At 35.3% G+C, this 23,729-nt stretch overlaps 2 protein-coding genes across 29 annotated transcripts in view; one reads left to right on the top strand and one right to left on the bottom strand.

Annotated features, from left to right (window-relative positions):
• The window catches only part of PDSS1 (decaprenyl diphosphate synthase subunit 1), a 58,213-nt gene extending 42,846 nt beyond the window's left edge, over positions 1-15,367 (top strand). For 6 of the 9 annotated variants that reach the window (XM_082385597.1, XM_082385598.1, XM_082385595.1 and 3 more), the window contains one exon: positions 2,584-3,067. In XM_082385597.1, coding sequence (XP_082241723.1) covers positions 2,584-2,724 — 141 coding nt within the window. In that variant the 3' untranslated portion in view covers positions 2,725-3,067. Of the gene's footprint in view, positions 1-2,373; positions 3,068-15,256 lie in introns of those variants that run through there. The other 3 variants (XR_014242628.1, XR_014242629.1, XM_082385599.1) reach the window with 3 other exon arrangements.
• The window catches only part of ABI1 (abl interactor 1), a 97,219-nt gene continuing 76,502 nt past the window's right edge, over positions 3,013-23,729 (bottom strand). For 4 of the 20 annotated variants that reach the window (XM_082385528.1, XM_082385541.1, XM_082385547.1 and 1 more), the window contains 5 exons: positions 21,110-21,210; positions 15,298-15,474; positions 11,896-11,982; positions 7,961-8,146; positions 3,013-4,999 (listed from right to left, as the gene is read on the bottom strand). In XM_082385528.1, the coding sequence (XP_082241654.1) occupies positions 4,824-4,999; positions 7,961-8,146; positions 11,896-11,982; positions 15,298-15,474; positions 21,110-21,210 (727 nt within the window). In that variant the 3' untranslated portion in view covers positions 3,013-4,823. Of the gene's footprint in view, positions 5,000-7,960; positions 8,147-11,895; positions 11,983-15,297; positions 15,475-20,115; positions 20,197-21,109; positions 21,211-23,729 lie in introns of all 20 variants that reach the window. The other 16 variants (XM_082385539.1, XM_082385542.1, XM_082385531.1 and 13 more) reach the window with 7 other exon arrangements.

The raw sequence follows: 23,729 nt of genomic DNA, 5'->3' as shown, positions 1-23,729 counted from the left end.
TCTTCTAGAAGTCTTCCCATTCTAATGTAATTGGCCTTGGGTGGCGCTTGGACGCTAACATTTTGGGGACGCTTGAAGGGGTTCCCATGTGCAGTCAGGGGTAAGGCCTGTTGGTTTGCAGCCAGTCTCCCCCGCGGCCACCACAGCAGCTCCACTGCCCTCCCGTCACCAGACTCCCCTCCTGTCCGAGCCCTAGGAAACTGGGCTTTCCTCGTCCATCCTCCGTAACTGCAGTAAATGTGCGAATAAAGAAACGGCACCTTTGAAAAAATTTTAAACCAACGTAGCAAATTAAACTTTAACCTCCAGGGGCTATAAGCTTATTTCAAATATAGCACCACATATCCTCAGAACTCTTCTGTGGAAGCCAGATCTTTTTGAACATTTTCAGTTTGGATCACTGTATTTTGCGAATGAGCCGTTTGGAGCCAATAGGTCTCATGAATGAGAGAGAGTGAGCAATTTTTAGTAAGCAGTCGTGGTCTGAGATCTGTCGTTAGTCAAATACTTGAAAGAATTCCAAGTAATTACCTTTCAGATTTTTAAAATTTCCACAAAGCAAAACCCCTTAACTCTATATGGTTAATCATAACGTGCTATGGCTACCACCTTTTCAGAGGGTAGTTTGGCTGTACTATTAAAAACTCAGTGTGAGGGCAGTGGGAGCTGATAAAGAAGGCAGTATACCTGGGAGTGGTCATGGCTTCAGAAATAATGATGTTACTGACGGCTTAAGTGAGAAGTGGGACTGAAAAGAGGGAAATTAACTGTGGCTCTTACGCGACACACTGAAGTTCCAGCAAGCCTGGGCAGAAATGCACTTAGGCAACAAGTCCACAGGAATGTTCCAAAGACTTGTAAACTCTAGCTCCCTGTTCAGCCACAGGGCTCCTAGTCCCTGTTCCCTCACTAAATACGAATGGACAAGTCGGATTTATTTAGTAGGATTGCTAAATAGTTGATTAAAGCTCACTGAATGAAAGAGTGAGACCAAGTTAAACAGACTCAGGAAAAATAATAGGGGGATTCAAAAATACTGCATTCATCAAACAAGAACAGGATAATATTTTCTAAAAAACAGTGAATAAGAACGAGCTCTAAGAAATTTTAAATGAATGCGAAAAGCTAACTCCAAAGAAGTGTTGGAATGTGACATTGAGGAAGTCTTCAAAATGAAAACAGCAGTGGAAGAAAATGAGAAAGGCTCTTAACAGGATCAGTACAATCATGCAACAGATATTTCAGGAAGAAACTCAAAAAACAAAAATCAGAAAAACGGTGGTCACCTACAAAAGGAAAAGTTCAGCACTGGCTCAGAGTGCAGCGGAACCCTGGACTCCAGAGGGCAGTGAGCAAGGCCGTCCAAATGACGAGGAAACATTTTCAACCTAGAATCTGTATCCAGTAAACCATCCATTAAGTAGGAAGGCCAATGTCACTGTCACACAACGCAGAAGTTGACTTCCAGTACACAGATTCTGGGTAAGTTATTTGCTGATGTGCAACAAAACCGTGGAAACACCAAAAAGAGAAAGACATGGGGACTAAAACCAGTGGAATGAACCAGAGTTCAATGAAAAGTCATCCTGTGATGGCAGCTGTATGGCAGAGCTACAAAGCAGTCAGTCTAAATAACGAAGAGAAGGACGCAATTATATTCAGAAGTGAGCTTCCGTACAGTAAGGCAAAACAAACTAAAATGTGTCATATTTTGAGTCATATTTTGTGTCACTTGGTACAGAAAACCAGAGGCCTCTCAACCATGATGCTACGAATATTCTGTTCTGAATGACAGAGGGAACCATGGAGAAGGAAATAAAATCACAGTACATGTCTTGATTCTGCAGTGAACATTTTGACATAACGGAAATTGTAAATGTAATTATTTTATTAGTGTTTAGCTTTTAGAAAGAAAGAACCAACATAAAACCATGGTTACAGAATGGAATGCAGATCTCTAGTGTGGAGACAGAGGAAAGAGAAGGAGCACTGGTATCCTCATCTTGTAAGATGAAGTCAGAAGTCGATGCTACATGATGTGACAGCAGTCAGTGGTCAAATTAGGAGATAGTATGGGTGGGCTAAATCCTTGTCTTTCTTAGCAGAAAGGCAATAGATAACTAAAATTACGAATTGAAACGTTAAAACCAACAGATAAAACTGGTGCCTGTGGAAGAAGGGAACTGTTGCTTTTCATCGTAAGCTCTTCTGTACTTTCATTTATCATGTATGTGTGTTAACTTTCACTTGGAATTTTACTGCATAGATTTTAATATGTGTAGAACTTTTAAAAAACTCTAATGCTTAAATGAAAAATGGGGGGAAATAGAAGGTTACGTGATATTAATGAGTTCACTGCTTGCATGCTAATAGAATAAAAACGTGCTTCAGTCTGAGAAAGGGGCCTAAAGGAAGTGGGCGGAGGAAGCTCTGTGAGTCGGAGAGAGAACATTTGAAACACAGTTCGGCTCTTCACTGACCGGATCTCAAAAGTATGTTTTAATTCATATAGCAGGAATTTAAGAGCTGATCCCAGTGGGTGACACGCATCTGTTCTGTTGTATTTTGTCCCGTGTCCCGCAGAGCGATGGTGTGCAGCAGACAACCTACCTCGCCCAGCGGTACTGCCGTGAAGCAGTGAGAGAGATCAGTAAACTTCGACCATCCCCAGAAAGAGACGCCCTCATACAGCTTTCGGAAATTGTGCTCACAAGAGATAAATGACAACTCTTTCTGTTATTTCTGGCAGCTATTTTACCAGACTGTGCCTAAAGAATTTTGTGGAGTATACTTTGCTTAATGTGCAGGTAACCAAAAAATCATTTTAAAAAATCATTTCCACCTTATTAATGGGACTTTTTTTTATTGGCAAAGTTTTTCAGAAAACTTTTTAAATGTAATTAAACCATCTAGTCCTGTAAACTCTAATCGTGGTACTTGATGGTTATATGTGGTATTGTTTACACGGTTAATATCCACATGTAAAGCCATTACACAAATAAATAATCAATGTTAAAATTCAAATGGTTTATCTTGTTTCACCATAGGAGTAAAGATCATAAAACTGTGAAGTCTACATTTCAATCCACATTAGTTAGATTTTAACAGTATCCAAAATTTCATATAGGAGAATGGTTTATTATAAAAGACTGTACATAAAATTTAGCCAACAGGTTATATACAAAATTAAGAGAACAGTCCACTCTAAAAAATGAAGAAGGTAAGTGATCAATAGTGATACTGAAATAGTGATACTGAAGTCATGTTTAAAATTAACAAAGGCAGAATGCGTATGCAACAGTCACATTGATTTGGTAACAATAATGGTCTTTAATTTTCAGAAATAAACGTTTTGCACTAGTCTTACCATTTACTATGCTGTTATCTGTAATGCCCAGTACATAACTAACAAACAACTGTAGTTTGAAATCCAAACAAATCCTCAATACACAGAAACCCACAACTGAGTGCTCTACTTTAATATCCTAGGCAATATAGAATTATACACACGATAAGAAGAGAAAACATCCCTCTAACCCTCCCTTAAGTTAAGAGGAGACACACAAAGTGCACGTGTTGCATTTCAGTTATATCAAAAGACAATACAAATCTGTTGGTCAGGTATATCCCTGTTCAATGATTAATACATGGTGCACCTTTTTTCCCCAATTATGTTATTTTTAAAATCTTTTTATGTTGCTAGTGCCAGGTAATGGGTTAAATAGTGCGTATTCAAAAATCAATCGCATCCACTTCTACCAAAAAAATATGTAAAAGATAATTACCATTTCCTTTCATTGAACCAGTATATCACAGTCCACTGGAAAACCAAAGGACCGATTGATAGAGCAATCCTTAAGAATTTTACCTACAGCATGTGCACTGCGACACATTTGCTTAGCTTTGAAAAAGTTACTTTAGAAAAGGAATTCAGCAGACTGATTTGTAAATAACCATCTCAGATTTTAAATTCTACAAAAATCAGCCACTGCTGTTGGGATAGGTTGAGATAAGGCTAAAATTTTTTTTCCAAGTTAATATATTGAGAAAATAGAACCATAATTCTGCCATAAATCAGTATCTTTCTTTTATTTATTATTTTTTTAAAGCAAACCAGTGAAGGAAAGGACAAAAACCTTTGGTTCACTTATGTATTTATGAATGGAAAAAATTTATAATGCAAATTCACTCATTAAAAAAACTTCGGTACAAATGACAAGACTACAAGTAACCCAACTGTCTTTGTTTCACATGGAGATCTTAGAGACTCAATTTGTTTCCAGAGACCTAAGTACGAGTACTCCAAGTAAATATTACACAAATTGGAAGCATCTTGGATTTTGTTAAGTATATTTCAATACATAAATTTGTATGCATGCTTTAAACAAACAGTATATTTCAAGAATGAGAGTCTAAACAAAAAGTATGACCAGCACCAGCGTTTAAGTTTTCTGATTTTAATATTAGTCTGACAGAGCGTTAGTAACCATGCTGCACTGAAACATGTAATGGCACAATCTGAATCATGATTTGTGAAATATTATACCCCACACCCCCAGAATATTTAGGCTGGTCATGAAGTTAACAATGTGTAAGTAAGATATAAGCACAATCAGTGACAGACAGCCTCTTGTATAGATTGCCGTTTAGCAATACACCAGCTGCCTCAGAGATTTATGCTTACAGGTAGACATTCAATTATACCAATAAAACAGCATGTCCTGAACATATGGGCACATTTTAAAACATTTTAAGACAATCCTGTTAACCGTAATAGTCCCACAGTATGACTGATAATAAGAACCTACTTTAAAAGCAAGAATTTAATCAGTATAGTGCATGATCGATTCAACATAGTTCCCAGGGAACAGACCAGTCACTCGATTGCAGACTCCCTCATACCAGCCATCATCGTTCTTCTTTATTACATAGATGATTGCACCCTCCATAAATGATAGCTCATCATCCTTGTCTTTTGTATAATCATATATTGCCACAACTATGGAGAAAAGAGTTGAAGTATCATGTTAGTGCACTATATCCAACATTTAATTGAATTTTAAAATGTAATGCCAATTAATAGTATAGCCAACCCAACTATTGTAATGAAAAATCTTAATTCTTAAATCTCTACATCCAGGTTAGGTCAAGTAGCCAACCATGGCTACTAAATCACTAGCTTGATCTTCGGGCCAAACTGACAACTAACTAGATTAGAGAAGTCAAGAGTTTCTACCAACCTATTTAGGAAAGATCTCTGAATTTTAGGGTTTATTAGATGTTTCAATTCATTCGTTCAAATATCTACTAAGTGCCAACCACATGCAAAGCACCATTTTTCAAAATAACTAGTGAGCAAAGCTGCGTAGCCAATCAGTAAACCAGGTAACAACCATCTAATTTTAAAATATACATATATTGGGAGGTAAATCTCATCCTACTCATCGCAGGAGAATATTCATGTAGTTTATGGGGCTATACCTAGATTTAAACACACACACACACACACACACACACACACACACACACCCCCACACCCACACACCCACCCACACCCCTTAAAGGTCAACAAGAATTTCTATTTGTAAAGGGGAAATAGGTGAGTAAAGACTTATTAATTAAGACTTAGAGAACCATTTTGCAATTCTGTGATTATGCTGAGTTCAAAATATCCACTTTCTTTGCAAACAGTGTTGTGGAAAGGAAAGGCATCAAACAACTACTAGCTTTCCAAACTATTGGTTTATGAATTTAATTATTCCTTCCTCTGTCTTTACAACATAATTCTGAAATATGTAATTTTCTAGTATATGTGAAACAGTATGTCATACAAATTTTTTTTCATTAACTTACCTCATGTAGTGTTTTTCTTAAAATAGAGTTTTTAAGACATTTAAGATCTTCTGGAACTCATTTTTCCCTTAAGAAAGGTGGCTTTGCCCCATGATTATCCTGAACCAGTGAATTATAATAAGGAAGAGACTTGAAGTACTGATCCACAGCATCATTTTCTTAACTAAAACAGGCAATCTTTCTTCCCCTTTACAAAACAGTATATGAAGTAAACTCAACAAGTCCATTCTCCATTTTAATCCTGTAGCGGAATCACAGTATTGTGATCACAAGCTCACTTAACATACCAGTTTCAAAAACACCAAAACATACAGAATAAATAATGTTAAATTATTATCCTGGTATTTTGGCTAAATAATCACCCAAGGAAACCCAGTGACTGCTAGAGATAAATATTTTCTTTGTATTCAGAGTCACATTTTGAGTGGTATAAGATGACTTTTAAACTGATCATCACAACACCTGATACCCTCAAAGTCATTCCGCAAAATGAAAATATTATTTCCTCGGGTTCTCAGTTCTACTTGTACAAAGAGCTGATAAAAACACTGTGTCAAATTAATTGTTTCTATTTTCCAAATCCCCTCTGTAAATGAAACTTAGTCCCACCTAACTTCCCCTCCCCCAGTGCATATACTCTCTCATTTAATAACTCTCACTGCTGAGTATTTAACCATTCAATGTCCATTCTACTCTCCAGGACCCTAACTCCACATAAAGATCTAAACTCTCCCTTCTGTATGTACTTACCGTAGGGTTCTTTGGAAACAGAAATCTAATATTCTTATCTACATCTATCTACGTGATAAAAATTTGAAAATAGCTGTCTAGTCCCTCTGAAATCTTCTTTTCCTCAACTTAGTGCTTTCAGCTGTTTCTTTTTATAGATGCACTTTCTAGATATTTCAGCCTCCTGAATATCCTCCTCTGAAGGCATTCTTGTTTGCAAGATCCTGAAATATGGTACTCAAAATTAAACAATACTGGTCTAATATAAATGAGTATTATCAGATTTGTATATATTAGGTTGAAGTTCAGCTAATGTATCCTAAGAATCTGACTTCTGGAACAGTCATGTCATACTGCTGGGTTAACATATTCAACTGAACTCCTATTAAACCAGGTTTTAGTCATCTTGTGATTTACAAAGGTGACGACTGAAGGCTCAGACTCTAACCCTACTAGACACCAAGTCTCGGGTTTAGACCAGGAGTCCGCAAGCAGTGCCCATGGCCAAATCCAAGCCGGTGCCTCTGTGTGTCCGTGAAATTTTGCCAGGGCACAGCCATGCCCGTTCACTTGTGTGCTGTCTACGACTGCTTTCTCCTTTTTTTTTTTTTTTTTTGGCTGCACTGCATGGCTTATGGGACCTCAGTTCCCCAACCAGGGACTGAACGGGGCCCTCAGCAGTGAAAGCGCCGAGTCCTGACCACTGGGCCGCCGGGCAAGTGCCCACGATGGCTTCTGTGCTGCAACAGTGGGGTTGAGTAGTTGTGACAAGACTGAATGGCTGGCAAGTTTAAACTATTTCATTTTGCAATATATACAACTATCAAATCACTCTGCTGTACACTTGAAACTAACACCACATTGTAAATCAACTATACTCTAATTAAAAAATAAAGAGAGGACTTCGCTGGTGGCACAGTGGTTGAGAGTCTGCCTGCCAATGCAGGGGACGCGGGTTCGGGCCCTGGTCTGGGAGGATCCCACATGCCGCGGAGCGGCTGGGCCCGTGAGCCACAATTGCTGAGCCTGCGTGTCTGGAGCCTGTGCTCCGCAACAGGAGAGGCCACAACAGTGAGAGGCCCGCGCACCGTGATGAAGAGTGGCCCCCGCTTGCCGCAACTGGAGAAAGTCCTCGCGCAGAAACGAAGACCCAACACAGCCAAAGATAAATAAATAAAAATAAAATTTAAAAAAAAAATAAAGAGAAAATAAAGAATCCTTACTTTATATTGGGAATGTACAGGAACTAAATCATCTCGGCTGGTAAAGCTATTTATTCTCAAGGTGGAGAAACGCTGGACTCGGTGTTCTTTATGGCTCTAAAATACTAGAATTAGCTCTTTCCCTTTACAGCAGTTCAACAATGACTGCACCCTACCTTTCTCGATGTAATTTTTGGGGGCCCAAGTAGGGTCCCCATCTGCATATGGATCGTTATACTGGACGACTGCAGCCTCCTCATCTTCATAATCCACTGGTGGCGGTGGCGGCGGAGGTGGAGAGTCGTCAAACATGGGAATGTCATCTGGTGGAGGAGGGGGTGGTGGAGTCGGGCTGTCAGCAACTAAAAGATCCAGATACTGAATGTGAATCAGAAATCAGACTAGACAGAAATTCGTAAGTTAACAGAATTGAAGAAAGCTCTAATTCATATACAGCATGCACTATAATAAAACATGCGGTGATTAGAAATAAAAGCTTGGTGTGTTAAAGCTTCTACTACTTTTAAGAATAATTTTGCAATAATAAAATGAGCTAAAAAATTAAGGGTATTAGGAAGTTCTACAAATTAATGAATGCAGAGGTTAGGAGACAATCTGTCTGTTTATAAGACTACGGGAATAAAGAAGTTCCCTTATTCCAAGGCTCAGATCAGAACAAATGTCACTCTTTAGTTAGCATATCTCCTTAAATAAGCCTTACATCACATTTGTCATTTGGACTATAGTAAACGTTATGAATAACATTAATGGTTTGATAATCATTTATTGTGCACATTCATGTCCCTGATTTTGGCTTTTAGTTACCTTTAGTTCCACAGAAATAAGTCTCCAGTGGGTGGATATGTATTTATTTTTTGTTTTTTTGGAGGAAGAAAAAAAAAAAAAAAGGCTGGTGGTAATAGATCTGCTTCTATGTGTACGTTTTTCTATTATTTTATTTAAATTTTAACAAGGGAAGATAAATTTAAAATTAAATAATTCCAAGCTAGTAAAAAAGTCTCACTGAATATTTTCAAAAATGTTTGTATTCATAATCAACTTTTTTTTTTTTTTAAGATAATCAACTTCTTAAATGTAGAAAGCAAGCTAAGATTTTTACATTATTGCTACTAAAACTAAGAATGGGATGAGGGAAAGACTAGATCCTAAAGATCCAATTTTCTAAGAATACATCCACAATGAAGATTTTAAAAATAAAGTACTGCAGGAAGATGTTTAAAAAAAAAAAAGAAAGGAACTCAAATCATGCAAAACAATAAAAATGACTCATACCTCAAATTCTAGATGGTTGTGGAATGTGTATGTGTGTGATTTAAATAATCAAAGGTGTAAACAATGAAACGGGAAAATGTCAGGCTAGAACTGTGTTCAATGAACTATATGATACCAGGTAACAAATGCTCCCAATATTGAGGAATTCAGAGCTGGAGCACAACTAATTCTTAACTTAAGTTTCTGATTTTGACAAATTTATTTAAAAGTTAAAGACATATGAAAATGCTCTGATATAAACTGATAGAGGAATTATATAATATCTGCAGTGGAGAAATTCAGAATACCAACATACTAATTCAAATGCCAATTTCTAGGGCTATTTACGGGATCAAAGAAAATGGTCATCATCTATTTGTAATATAGTCTTAAAGTTTTCTACACCCTATTTGGAATAATGCGCTGAGAATATAACCAAGGAATCCAGATTTAAAACATAAGCAGATAATAGCCCTACTCGATAACCAATTTAATTCTGTGATTTCTATTTTATCCTGTTGGGGGATGAAAAAGACTATTAGGAAACAAATCCTGTGTGCTGATGCTCATTCGGATAGCTCTCAAACAGGTGTACAATTTATTTTTCCTCCAAATGCTAGGATTCATTTTATTTCTACCCATCCCTTCTCCATAAAGCTTGCAAATATTATTGAGAAGAAAATGCATGTGAATCCATTCTGACATTAAAGAGCCATAGCTCATATCCTTAATATGTATTGGCTTAATGTATAAATTATATATGTTTGCCTGAATTCTTAAAGTACATTTACTCTTGATTTATACATAACTTACTAGTTTACTATGTCCAACTGCTGTTAATCTACACTGGCTTATCTTCAAATTACATACACTGGGGCAAGAGTCCGGTCAGTCTAATTCTCTGTGCATAATACTCGGTCTAGCACCACACGTGATTGTTCAAACGCTTTTGGATGTTAATCATAAACAGATGTAAACACACTGCTTTTTTTAGAGGCTCATGTCTTAAACTGAAACACATTTATTAATAGGTTAACTGCTACGTGCATTCATTATCACCAATTTGAGTGCCATAAGAAAGTGAACGTTTATGAGAAGAACGAACACAGAAAATCTGTAATTCATAAAACATTTAAGATATTGATATGCAATTTATCAACAGTCTTCCTAACATGCTTTCAAAGAAAACAGATGCCAAATAAAGTTGGGCATTCTGCAGCACAAGGAGAATTACTGACTCAAGTTCATACGTTTGGGAAAAAGAACTAAAATAGTACCATGAGCCTCTTTAGCAAGACCACGCATGTACGTTAACACTGAATTTCTATAAAAAAGGGGTTATTACCAAAAACCTAATCAATGAGCTTTGGACTCACTAAATGGATGTTTATTATGGCTATTTTAAAATATGTCCTAAAAATTTTTGGCTATAAGGCACTTCAAAGGTTGAATTGGCTTAGTTTTTAAACTCTTGCAGACTTAATTTTTAAACTCATAGAGCATTAAGGACCAGCGATTTACCTTTGTTCACTTATTTTTAAAAGGAAGATTCACTTATTTTTACATGTTTAAACACATCAGAGTTTCCAACCAAATGTAAACGATAAGGTTGGTTTATGCTCAGAAGTTTCAACATTTTGAAACTGTTTTAAAAGCCCATTAAATCACCAATTTCTTAAAGGTAGGGACTTTGTCTTAGACTAGGTGTATTCCTCCCAGAGCCTAGGACATAACACTGAATAAACAAATACCTGACTGGAGGAAGGGAGGAAATGAGAATAACACAATAGGGTCAGCAAAAGCTGCACAGTGGAATTTGCCACAATGTTTCCTCCTGGAGGATGGGCTGGTCATGTGAGTTACACATTTGTTCAAACCATTCTGAGATTTATTTGCATGGTGATGATCCCAAATGGAGTGAATTAGTACTGGACCACCTTACCATATTAATCTCAACAGCTATTTTGGCATAATACAATTCAGTAATAGGGGTATTTTTCATTTTGCCAAATAACACTCACTATGATCATGTAGTTAGGATTATATATCTCCCAGAACATCAAAGTACTCAGGTAGTAATATAAAAACTACTCTATCCTAATTAAATCCATATATTCAAAAGAATTTCCAAAAGTCATTAAACCTGACCTTCAGAGAAGACCTAAAAAAGTTGACAGATTTGCATGTTCAGAAATCATCCTCATGGGCCCGCACATAGCCAAAACATGAAGAGGACTCTACACTGATTATCACTCTTAACGGAGAGCATGGATGTAATTTACTTATTCCTGCAGATTCATTTTTATCCTAACAACAAACCTTTATATAGGTTCAAAACGATTTACGTACAAAAATCTGAGGCTACAAAGTTTTCTCCAAAAATGTTTTGTAACCAAAGGAGGAAAAAAAAACCCAACGAAAAACAAAATAAAACACCTGTCCCAACTGCATGATAAATTTAATCTCACAGTGTAACTATCTATACATCTTGATGAGAACTCAATTCCCCTAATAACTATTGAAAGCTAGTAGTTTCCACACAATTTGAATTTTGGGGTTTGATTACTCTTTCCTTAAGAATCTGCAAAGATCAGATTTCATGTTTTAGAACATGTAATTACATAAGAAAACTGCAGTTTTGAAAGTCATCTGAGTCAGTAATCATGCACACAGAGGAAAAACTGAAGATCGTGCTCTTCAGTTTCAATAACATATCTGCACCTCTTTTCAAGATAAGATTAGCTTCTCAATAAAAGTAAGGAAAATGATGACTCATCAGCCATGCATGCTATAAGGAGACAGCCTCTACTCTTGGATAGCTCGGTTTTTCCAAACTTACTGTTTTCCTGCACCCTGGCCACGAAGCCTGTGAGAGGTATCTGTGGAGTCAACTGAGGCATAGGGGGAGGGGGTGGAGCAATAGAAACTGGCGGCAACAACACAGAATGGGGGAAGTAAAACAGATAAAGGAAAGAAAAGGAAACAAACAAAAAGCAGAAGTCAGTTACAAAGACCACAAACATAAGTATGCAAAGAACAGTCTGCAAATGAAACAAAACAAAACAAAAAACAAAACAAAAACCTGCAGAACCTTCTTCAAGTTCATTTCCCAGGAGCAAACCTAAAGCTGAGTTGTGTTTAGCCAGCTGGTTAATTTTATTAAAAAACAAACACATTTGCTTTAATCCTAATGTTATATTGTTTGGGTAAGATTTAAATTTACCATCACCCTCACTTTCACGCAATGAAATTTTTGAATTCTAAGGAAAGACTTTAAAAAAACAGGTAACAGTGAAATACCAATAAAGGTTTCCAGGATGTTGTGTCTTTGCCTTATCTCTCTAACCTAACAGGTATGTCTAGCTTTAGGGTAATGTAAATAAGAACCTAAATAAACAAAACGAATATGTTACAGGATAGCTGTTTATTCCATGTATAAATAAATGCATTAATTACAGGTTTCCTTTAAAAACAATTATTATATATCTAAATTTACACACAGCTCTCTAGGAAAAACCCTTGTTTGTAAAACAAGGTTATTATTACTTTTTAAGTTGACAGTTTTATTTTTAAAGACATCACTCTTAAATTTACTAGGGCATAAGAGTGCTCCATATACCATGTTAATTGTTCACTGAATTTCATGGCATATTTCAAGTGACCTTCTTCCTTTCATCACTATTCTGAAAAAGGAAACCTAATCTAACAATAAGGTAAAATATGCAATTATTTGCATTAAAGTAATTTCTAAAGAATCACTGGGGAAAAAAAAAAAAAAAGAATCACTCGGTAGCTGGAAACATACTCCGTCTTCTTTCTGGAGAACACATAATTTATAGGAAACTGACAGCAAATGCTCATGTGGACAGCAAATGTATTAAAAATTAAAATTATCTAAAAGTAAATATTCATATATTTACCACCCTGTCTTATTTTAACAAGATGGTAATGGCCAAAGATTCCTTAGAAAAAGTCAATAGAACTGAATTACAAAATTCAGTTTACTGGTAGTCACCAAGAAGTGACACTAAACTGACAGGGAAAAACAACTGATTGGCTCCCAAGGATCATTTAATTGAAAGATTGTTTCAATTAATCCAATCTACAAATTCTGTTTGGTGAGCATAAAAATATGAAAGATGTTCAGTGTACAAATAAGCAACAACTTAAAGCAGTATATGTGCATTAATATTCATTGCATGGCTAAAAATAACATTCAATTCACTATGAAATTAGTCCTGGTTCATTCTGATACTCTGTATATAGAAGTATACACAAGTATGTATATACTGGAACAAGTGTGTGTGTGTGTGTGTATATATATATATATACACACACACACACAGACACACTTGTTCCAGTATATACATATATATACTTTTAATAAATAAAACATTATAGCTTTTTAACTTAAAAAAAACTCCCACAAACCTAAAAAATTTTTTTAGAAACAACCCTTAGTAACGAGCCATGCTGGTTAGTACATAAAGAAAAAGAGGCTATGTTGTGACAATACTAATCATTATCACCACATTTAGACAGAAGGGGAATATGCACATCAAAACACTAAAAACATTTACATACTACTACTACTACTACTACTACTACTACTACTACTACAACACCAACAGTAACTCAGGTTGAAGGATAATTAATTTGACAACACACAGTAATATATTTAAAATTTGAGGCCAAATTTACTTTATGATGTCCAAAAATACAGACATTCAGCAATGAAAATGTCTTGTTTGAGGATAAGCAACCCACCCAAGTACTGTTAAAACAGAACTACACAAACATGTATCAGGTGAAGAGTCACCAGAAACCCTATTTGCGGAGTAAACTAAGCGAGGAAAAGAAAAATAATGAACACAAAGATGGGATCTAAAAATGCAGAATATGAAAAAAAATTAAAACTTCATGAAACTAGTGAGACTGATAATCAGATTAACTGTGGAATTCTCAGCCGCCAGCTACTTTTCATTACCAAAAGGAGACCAGGGGAAATGTGAGGTAAAACTCTAACTGGTAAAGTTTCTTAGTAGCTTGGATGAAATTTTTAGTCTGGAAAAGAGTTGTATAAATTTTGGGATTATCTGTGAGTTGTGATATTTCTGCTAAAGTGGTTTTCAATTCTTAGGAGTTTTTTTGTTTATAACACAATTAGTCTTTAAAGTTTAACCAAAAAAACAAATAACAGAACTTTCTCCTTAGCTCTACTTTAAAACACTTGTTCAAAACATGCATCATAAATAAAAAGAACTTAAAACCAACTTTCTATGCAAATATGGAGTATTCAGTGTTTTTTTAGGTAAAATAATATAACATAACGTGCAGCCTACAAAAGCCACATGGGAAAGTGTTTCAGTCTATCTATGCCTGGTGATCACCGCTTCAAGCCAGTAACAAATACTGAACTGGCTCATTTCAGATTTCTCCTGGTTGGACTGAGCATCTTGATATGGAAAGTGAAATTAATGACTACCCTAAGCAATTTGAACTTTCTCACATTTTATGCCAAAGCTATTTTCTAATCTTGTCAGCCTTTAAACACTGATTGCAGTTAGTGTTGAGATGTGCAATTTGAGGTGAACAGAAAGAAATCAAAAGAAAGTCCTCCCCACTGTTACAATTATTAGAGATAGAATAAGCAGGCATCACAAATGGTTTTTAATGGTTTGGAACTCATTTAAGTATAGGTTAGCAAGCTTAAAAGTGATAGCCAGCAATTTCGTTATATTATTGTAAAGAAAAACTGTCACAATGTTTTTAAGTTTACTGTTATTGAACTGTATCAACCATGCCAATAAAAATAAATTCAGCTTAATTAATTTCAGTGTTTTTCTTCTGTAGTTCTACCTACAGTAGTAAAAATTTCATCAATTAAATTTTAGTATACGAGTATACTCAGTAAGCCTGAATTTTTTGGAAAGGGATAAGCAATTATTCTTAAAATGATATGCTCCAAGGTCTAACTTTTTTTTTTTTGGCCGCACCATGCAGCATGCAGGATCTTAGTTCCCCAACCAGGGCTCAAACCCGCGCCCCCTGCAGTGGAAGCGCAGAGTCCTAACCACTGGACAGCCAGGGAAGTCCCCAAGGTCTAACTTCTTAAAACAAAAATAAACATGAAATAGCACGGTTTCAATTGTTGTCTATCACTGGCAAGAATAACAATTTCAAATAATTTCCTTCAAAAGGAGCTCCACTGCTGCCGTACACCTGCAAAGCACAAGCTTACTTGAATTCTGAGAATAAAGTGGACCTCCATTAACATGAGGCTGAGCAGAAAACTGAGCCGTCACAGAGGGAGTCCGTCTGTATCCACCAGAAGATGTCGAGGAAGTGGTAGAGTTGTGTCGAGAAATCTGCCTGGTCATTGTGCCATACTGGGAACCAGGAGCTGAGCCCGGGGCTGCTGAAAAGCATTAGTCAAAGGCAACCAACAAAGAACTTGAGCATTGCACGTCACCTCCGATGGCAGAACAAAGAGAAGGAGACTATCAGCAAGAAATGTTTATTACTTTTTAAAGCCCACAGCACAAAATAAAGAGAAAAGTAAAGATAAAACACAAACAGCTCTATCTCTGAAGTTACAAAAAGAAGGAAAAACAGATACTGTGTGGAAAGTGCAAAAGTAAAGAAGTAATATTCTTAAGCCTTTTAATTTAGCATAATACCAAATGGTATTTTGCTAATAAAATGTATAAATTTTTTTCTGTAACATTTTAGAACATACAGCTTTTATATGTCAACTGTGTCTCTCCAACAAAATAAGTACCAAATGATAGTCTGAGGTGGAAAGCATCAGTTTTTAGATGTGAATGTCTTAATATCTGGTTTACAAACTTCTTCTCCTTTCCATTGCCAAATCTTCAGAAGCACAGTATAAGAATCTATCCAGCCAAACCCGGCTTAAATTATAAAATTTAAACAGTTAAGCATATTTTCCACATGTACTACTATATTTATTTGAATGTTTAATGTATTAGCAGTTATTACCAATACATATTATAGTAGAATCATTTTTAAGAGAAGTACAATTTCTAGTTTCAAAGCACTTATATATAATGTCAGATTCGTTGTATATCTCCCAGCTTTTAAGAATTACACACTTTGCCCTATCACTTACATTTCTGTAACTGATAAAGCTGAAAAAAATTTTGGACTCTGTAAAACATGGACATTTTAAGGCAGCTTTGTGTAGAAAATCCATTATCTTTTTCCATATACTTGGAGGGCTTTTTTTCCATACTACACCCAAAGCACTTTTTTTTTTTAAATTATCATGCATATCTAAACTAACTAAAGTATTAACAATACTTAAAATTTTATTCAATGTCATCTTTACCAACATTTCAGAAGTTTAAAATTTTAAAGGTTAATATAAAGTTCAAAGCCTCTAAAGTTAACTATACCTTCCAAAGGTAACTTCAGGATTAACATTATCCTCCCAAACATCTAACCACGACTGAGTAAATAAAAAGACAACATCCTGGTTTCCTTTCATTCAGTCATCCAATTCAACCTCTCCTAGAGGTCATATAAATTATTAGAAAAAAACCATACAGCAGAGGTTGTTCATTAAAAGAAGTGCTAATATTCAAATTTTGGAGCTCCCAAGCCACAGGCATCACTAATTATTTAAATCATCCACATGCTCAATTTCTAAACAGAAAAACACTTTATAAATAAGAGTCTATTCAAATGCCTTCATGAATGAGTAACTCTGGACAGGTAAGTTTTCCAAAGAGCTAAGAAATAACCCTTTAACCATTTTTAATAGAAATCTCAATAAAATGATTTCTACATTTCTTTTGACTTATATAAAAACTGTATAAAATCCAGGTTATTTGCCTTGGTGAGTTAAAACCAAAATAAAGCTATTTAATAGTAGTTCCAAACTATGCCTATTTAAGAATTTATTTTAATATTTTATTAAAATAAAATTATGAAGTAAATAATACCAAAGGGTGTATGATTGATATATAATTATACATGCTATATATAAATAATACATATATACATATACATATGGTTACATATACTAATATATATAATTATTTATAGTGGTTATGTATAATTTGTTTACATAAATAAATATTATTTATATTTTTATATATATTACATATATATATTTTAAGGAAAAATAAATACTCAGCCCCAAGAACTAGAATATTACCAGTATCACTGAAGCTTCCTGTTTGCCCCTTCTGAACCCCAAACTCCAAAACATATGTGTTAAACATTCTCTCTCTTCACCATACAGTAAGTCCCCTACACACGAACCTTCAAGTTGCAAACTTTCAAAAGATGCGAACATGCATTCACATGTCCAATCACGTAAAGTTAGTTCACGTGCCTGGCGTACACTGTCATGTGCGTGCATCCTCTACAAGTGGTTGTGCTTTTGTGTACCTTACTGTACAGCACTGTGTAGAGTACAGTAGTACAGTACCTTTATTTCAAGCCCAGGATGTCCAGAAGCAAGTGTAAAAGCAGCAGTGGTATAGCTGGTACTACTGTACTTTTCAAGGTACTGTACTATAAGATTAAAAATGTTTTCTTGGGGCTTCCCTGGTGGCTCAGTGGTTGAGAATCTGCCTGCCAGTGCAGGGGACATGGGTTCGAGCCCTGGTCTGGGAAGATCCCACATGCCGCGGAGCAACTGGGCCCGTGAGCCACAACTACTGAGCCTGTGCGTCTGGAGCCTGTGCTCCGCAACAAGAGAGGCCGCAACAGTGAGATGCCCGTGCACCGCGATGAAGAGTGGCCCCCGCTTGCCACAACTAGAGGAAGCCCTTGCACAGAAACGAAGACCCAACACAGCCAAAAATAAATAACCAAATAAATTAAATAATTAAAAAAAAATCCATAGACATAGGTACTTCATAGCCCAAGAAATTAAAAAAAAAAATGTTTTCTTTATGTTTTGTGTTTGTTATGTATTATCTGGGTGAAAAGTGTTATAAACCTATTACAGTACAGTACTACATAGCCAACTGTGTTAGTTGATACCTAGGCTAACTTTGTTGGACTTACGAACAAACTGGACTTAATGAACGTGCTCTCAGAATGGAACTTGTTCGTATGTAGGGGACTCACTGTATACAGTTTTTAAAAAATCATAGATAATTATAACCTTAAACAATACACATAGAGATCTTGCAAATTTATAAACTTTCATAATGGAATGATTATGTATTGATTATGTATTCTTGCTGTTTTCCTTTGATATTATCTTTTAAGATTCATCCATGTTGATAAGTATATCAATATATCATTCATTTTTATTGCTTTATTTGCATATGAACATGCCACAATTATTATCCATTCCACTGTAGACATTTGGGTTGCATCCAGATTTTTGCTATTATTATTATACCGCTACTGTGAACATTCCTAAATATGGTTCCTAAGTTTCTCTGGAACAGTGGTTCGCAAACTTCAGCAGTGATCAGAATTTCACCTTGAGGGCTTGTTATAATACAGGCTGCTGGGCTCCAGTCTCAGAGTTTCTGAATGAGTAGGTCTGGAATGGGACCTGAGAATTTGCATTCCTAACTAGTTCCCCCATGATGATGACGCTGTTGGTCTGTAAATCATACTCCAAAAGCCACTGCTCTAGTATAGTGGTTTTTAAACTTTATGGTTTTAGGATCCACTCTAAAATTAGAGAACCTCAAAAAATTTTTGTTGAAGTGGGTTATACCATATTAGAAACTGATTAATTACCATATTAGAAATTAAAACTTATTTATCTTTAAAATACATAAATACACAAATACACAATCCATTAGCTGTCAAAAATGATGTTATTATATGTTATGTAGCCTCTGGAAAATTCCACTGTGTGCTTGTATAGAATGAGAATAAAAAAGGCAAATAAGTCAGTATTATTATGAATATAGTTCTGACCGCAAAAACTCCAAGAAAGGATTTTGGCAACCCCCAGGAGTTCCATAACCATGTTTTGAGAACCAGTACGCTAGGGCAAATATCTAGAAATGAAACTGATAAATCTAAGGTAGAAACCTGGTTCAACTTGACTGGGTAACAACAAATTATGTTCTAAAGTGACTGTATCAACAAATAAACTCCCACCAGCAACGTACCTTTCTGTTACTGCACAACCTCATCAACATCTGGTACTGGTGGACTTCTACATTTTTACCTATCTGGTAGCTATAAAATAGTATCTCATAGTTTTTGTTTTCCTGATTATTAATTAGGTTGAGGGCATTTTTTTTCCACATGGACTTTCTGCCAACAATTTCTATTACTTAGGTCTTTTGTTTATTACTTCCTTTTCCCCTTTCCTCTGAGTACAAGTGCCAATGTTTTGAAAAGAAGTTGCTAGATGGCTTTATTTCACCTAAGCTCTCAATATTTGAAACAGCTCTTTATCCATTTCCACCCAAATGCTACTGTGCATTTCTAGGCTGAATGATTTTATACCAAGTCTATATTTGGAATTCCTTATATGCTCAATCCAGTCTCCCCCAACTTGGGAGCAATTTAAATGTATTTTATTAAACAAAATGTTTCATGGCATCCTCAGATGCCATAAATCCTGGGCTATCTCAGAGTTTTTCAGCTGTGACCCACTGGAAAGCCTCAGAGTACCCCACACCGCACACCATCTCTTTTTCATCTTCTTCCTCTTGTCCCCCACCTTCACCCCACTCCTGTGACTGCGGTATACACCAGGGAGTTCCAAATCAAGTTTCACTTTAAAAAAATATTACATCACTAATAAAAAAAAATTTTTTTGAACAATCACGGTTATAATATTCCTAGAATAATCTAAACAGAACAAATGCAAACCACATTAAATTGGTTATAAACTAGGCATAGAAGCATCTGACATCACAGAGAGGTTTCTGTGTAACTTCAGAGGCCTTTCACCAGAAGAAATTAGTGTAAATTAGATTTAATACTTTAAACTTTGTATTACCACCTACAACCTAACAACTACAAAAGCGAGCCGTCTAACAGAGGAGTTCACTATGAACTATGCACAGTAAGGTAAATCACTCCAATGGTTATGCAGTCTCACCTATCACAGTGTTCACGGGGAGAAGTGGTGGAAGAGGTGGTGCTGGTGGAGCTCCAGAAGGAGGAGGGACAGAAATGTTTTCTAATAAAATAGTTTATAATTCAGGTCAGAGTGCAATAAACAGAACTAATCATTCTGAAACAGTAAGGAAGTATGTTTTGGAAATAAGAAAAAAAGAGAGAGATACCCATATGTAAAGCATGTTCGAATGAGTAAGAATTTTACTAGGTAAAAAGGCCATTGAGTTCACGCTTTCATTAACTATAAAATATGCCTGTTTTTATAAGTAGCTTTTTCTCCTTTTTCAACAACATCCTTGAGAAACTAAGTATTTTTCCCTAACAACTTTTGATTATCAAACTTAAAGTGTGCATTTTTAACACCATAAAGTCTTCCTTTCACTTAATAAAAAATCAAGGGACCAATTTAATGCTCTGCTATGATTTCTTAAATTTTTATATAATCTAAAAAGTAAAAGAGCTTTTCCTAGTTTAATCCCATTTTATATTCATGGCATTTTACTGAAATATGTATTGAATACCATACATAAATGTAGTAAAGTCACAAAACCAGCTAACAGTGGAGTTGACATACTTACTAGCCTACAAGGCAACATCAAAGTTCAATGATACATAATTCACATTAAAGACACTGATCTTTTGGTTGAATTATCAATAATATTGGCTTGCTCTTGAAATAATAAATATCATTCTTGACTTGTGCCCAAGGCACGTATTTCTAAAGCAAAATGTCCAAAAAGTTATTTAATAAAGCTATTTAATATGCTTTTCTATAAGTAAGGAGAAACATCTGCAAAACTCTAAACACCCTGTGAAAACCAATCAAAAATTGTTTTTAAATTTGCTTTCATTCTGGCAACAATCGCATTAAGTTTAATAAATAGTTTTATCTAATGTAATTAAATTATTTCAGACTTCCATAATAAAGCTCCTAACTACTACCACATATTAAAATGGGTGAGTATATGACATACCTGGTCCAATAGTGGGTGGTGAGGGTGTAGGCACGGCAATGGGAATGCCAATACTGCTGCTGCCACTGTTTTCTCGGCTTCCACTTCCTCCACTGCTTCCACTGCAAAGGAGAGAGAAAAACCATGAAAAGAGCAATTCTAGAGATTTACTCAGAAAAAAAATCAACTCAAAGCCACTAAATACTCCTTTTATGATGCATATGTGTGTGCTTGTATGTATACATACACTTATATATAAAGAAAAATTTTAACTGTCCAATATAAATTTTAACCCTAATACTTGAAGTGGTTCTTGTTTCACTCTATTTCTCCATCTACTGAAAAACCAATATAGTCACGTAGTACTCAGAACTATAAGAGATCATTGAGACATGAATGACCAATATAATCTTATAGTACAATGAGTCAACAAGGATTTATTTAAAACCTCGTGTAAACAGCAGTGAACAAACAAGACATGAACCACAATGTCATGGAGCTCTTCGCTGAGACTGTGAAAATTGACATTAACAAATAGTGTGATGGAAGCCACAGAAGATGCCATGGAAGTTAATAAAAACGGTAACCAGTTTTAGTCTGAAATTAGTACGTAAACCTCCACTCATCTCAAAGAATGGCAATAAAACAGGGAAATGTTTGGAAAAAATGAGCAAATGACAAAAAAAAGACAAATAAGACAATAATGAAGTTTCAGCAAGGCACAGTCTAGAATGGATGATACTACTAAACTCTAACCAATTACTTCTATGGACTTACTGTCCCTTTAGGTATACAACCTCGCGCTGACCGGTTTTAGTAATGTATGTGTGCACGTGTACATTATGCAAATATACATATGTACACGTGTAGCCTTAAGCTCCATATTATACTTTTAAAAATCAACATCATTGGCTCAGTAGGCCCAGAAACCCAGCAGGGCAATGATTTGCACTTCCTAGATAAGTTTTTTTTCTCCAATATGAGCATTCTATAATCACATTATCATATACTAATAGAAAGGGGAAAAAAGCTATTTATATAACAAAAATAGCTTTGATATGAAGGCCTCCCTCCTCCCAAGCTGGCCAATACTCTGCTTTCTGCCACCACCGTATCACAGACAGATGAATATTTTTGCACTTATGCGTTTCCACAATTACTGGCTTACGTGCCTTTTTCTAACATGGAGGTTGGCAAGTTACAGCCCACAGGCCAAATCTGGCCCATGGTCTGATTTTTACAACCTGTGAGCTAAGAACATTTTTTTTTACATTTTAATTCGTAGAAAAAAAATCAAAAGAGGAATAATATTTTATGACGCATTAAAATTATATTAAATTCAAATTTCAGTGCCATATATAAAGTTTTACTGGAACATGAGCCATGCTCATTCATTTACGTGTTGCTGGTAGCTGCTCTCATGCTACAATGATAGAGCTGAGTAATTGCAGCGGAGACCATATGGACCACAAATCCTAAAGTATTGACAACCTGGCCCTTTATAAAAAACTTTGTTGATCCCTGTTCTAACAGAACAAGCTCCTGAAAAAAAGAACTATATCTCATACGTATATCCCTGATATCTAATGAAGTAACTCTTAACAACTAGTTGTTGAATATGATTAAACTATTACTACATCCACTATAAAGAACAACCATGGTTTGGTATAATAATTCGATAATAAACATATAAAAAAAAACCAATTTTGGTCCTCATTGAACTTACCCTGATTCAGTAACTGCAGATATCAATATGACAATTTATTTACTAACAGTAACAACAACAAATAACAATTACATAGCATCTAAGAGCGTGATATATCCTGCGTAACTAAAGCCCCCAAAATGATTTTACCAAGCTGTCTCTCTAATAAAACCAACCTAAAAGTCAAGGTAAAGAGGTTCCTTGCCCAAGTTATTAAGTGAGAGGTAAAAATCAAAGAATAAAACAAATTGAGCTATATGATAAATTTGTCTGGCTTTATAAACGTGCCCAAAAATAAAGTGGCTACTTTTGAGGGGAGGAAGGCAGAGGCAATAACTGGGAAAGGGTCTGAGGGGGATTTCTGGGTTGCAGTTATGTTCCATTTTCTGATCTGGGTGATGGTTACATGACTATATTCAATTTGTATTAATACATCAAGTTGTTATACTTAATAAACTATATACTTTTCTGAATGTATGTTATGTTCCATAACCAAGTTTTTAAAAATCCACTGGGTAGCTGATTTCTAGAACTTTTTTAAAAGAATTTATACAATAACATATTCCAGTATATCAACTCTCTTAAGAAATTCTTCCTCAGATCTAAACTGTTTTCTTTCCTCCAACCTCTTAAAGTTTAAATCACATTGTATAGTTTCTGATGTTTAACCTTTTATCCAAAAAATTTAAGAGTGGTTACCTTAATCTTTTCTGAAAGACTATTTCAAAAAAACATTCTTCAGACTTCATCCAAATATACATTTGTACCTCTTGCAAAAGGAGGAAATACTAGCAATCTGCTAGCAGTATAAATAGATACTAAAAAATCTAAAAAACAGAAGTTATAACATAAATTTAAAGAAATATATACAATATTAATACCCTCAACTTTTATATTCTATATTAGCCTTAGACTAGCACTTTACCTTTACCAGCA

Source organism: Balaenoptera borealis (assembly GCF_965194805.1).
Source record: "Balaenoptera borealis genome assembly, chromosome: 3".
In the NCBI taxonomy this organism is placed as follows: Eukaryota; Metazoa; Chordata; class Mammalia; order Artiodactyla; family Balaenopteridae; genus Balaenoptera; species Balaenoptera borealis.
This window is presented reverse-complemented; position numbering and strand designations above follow the sequence as displayed.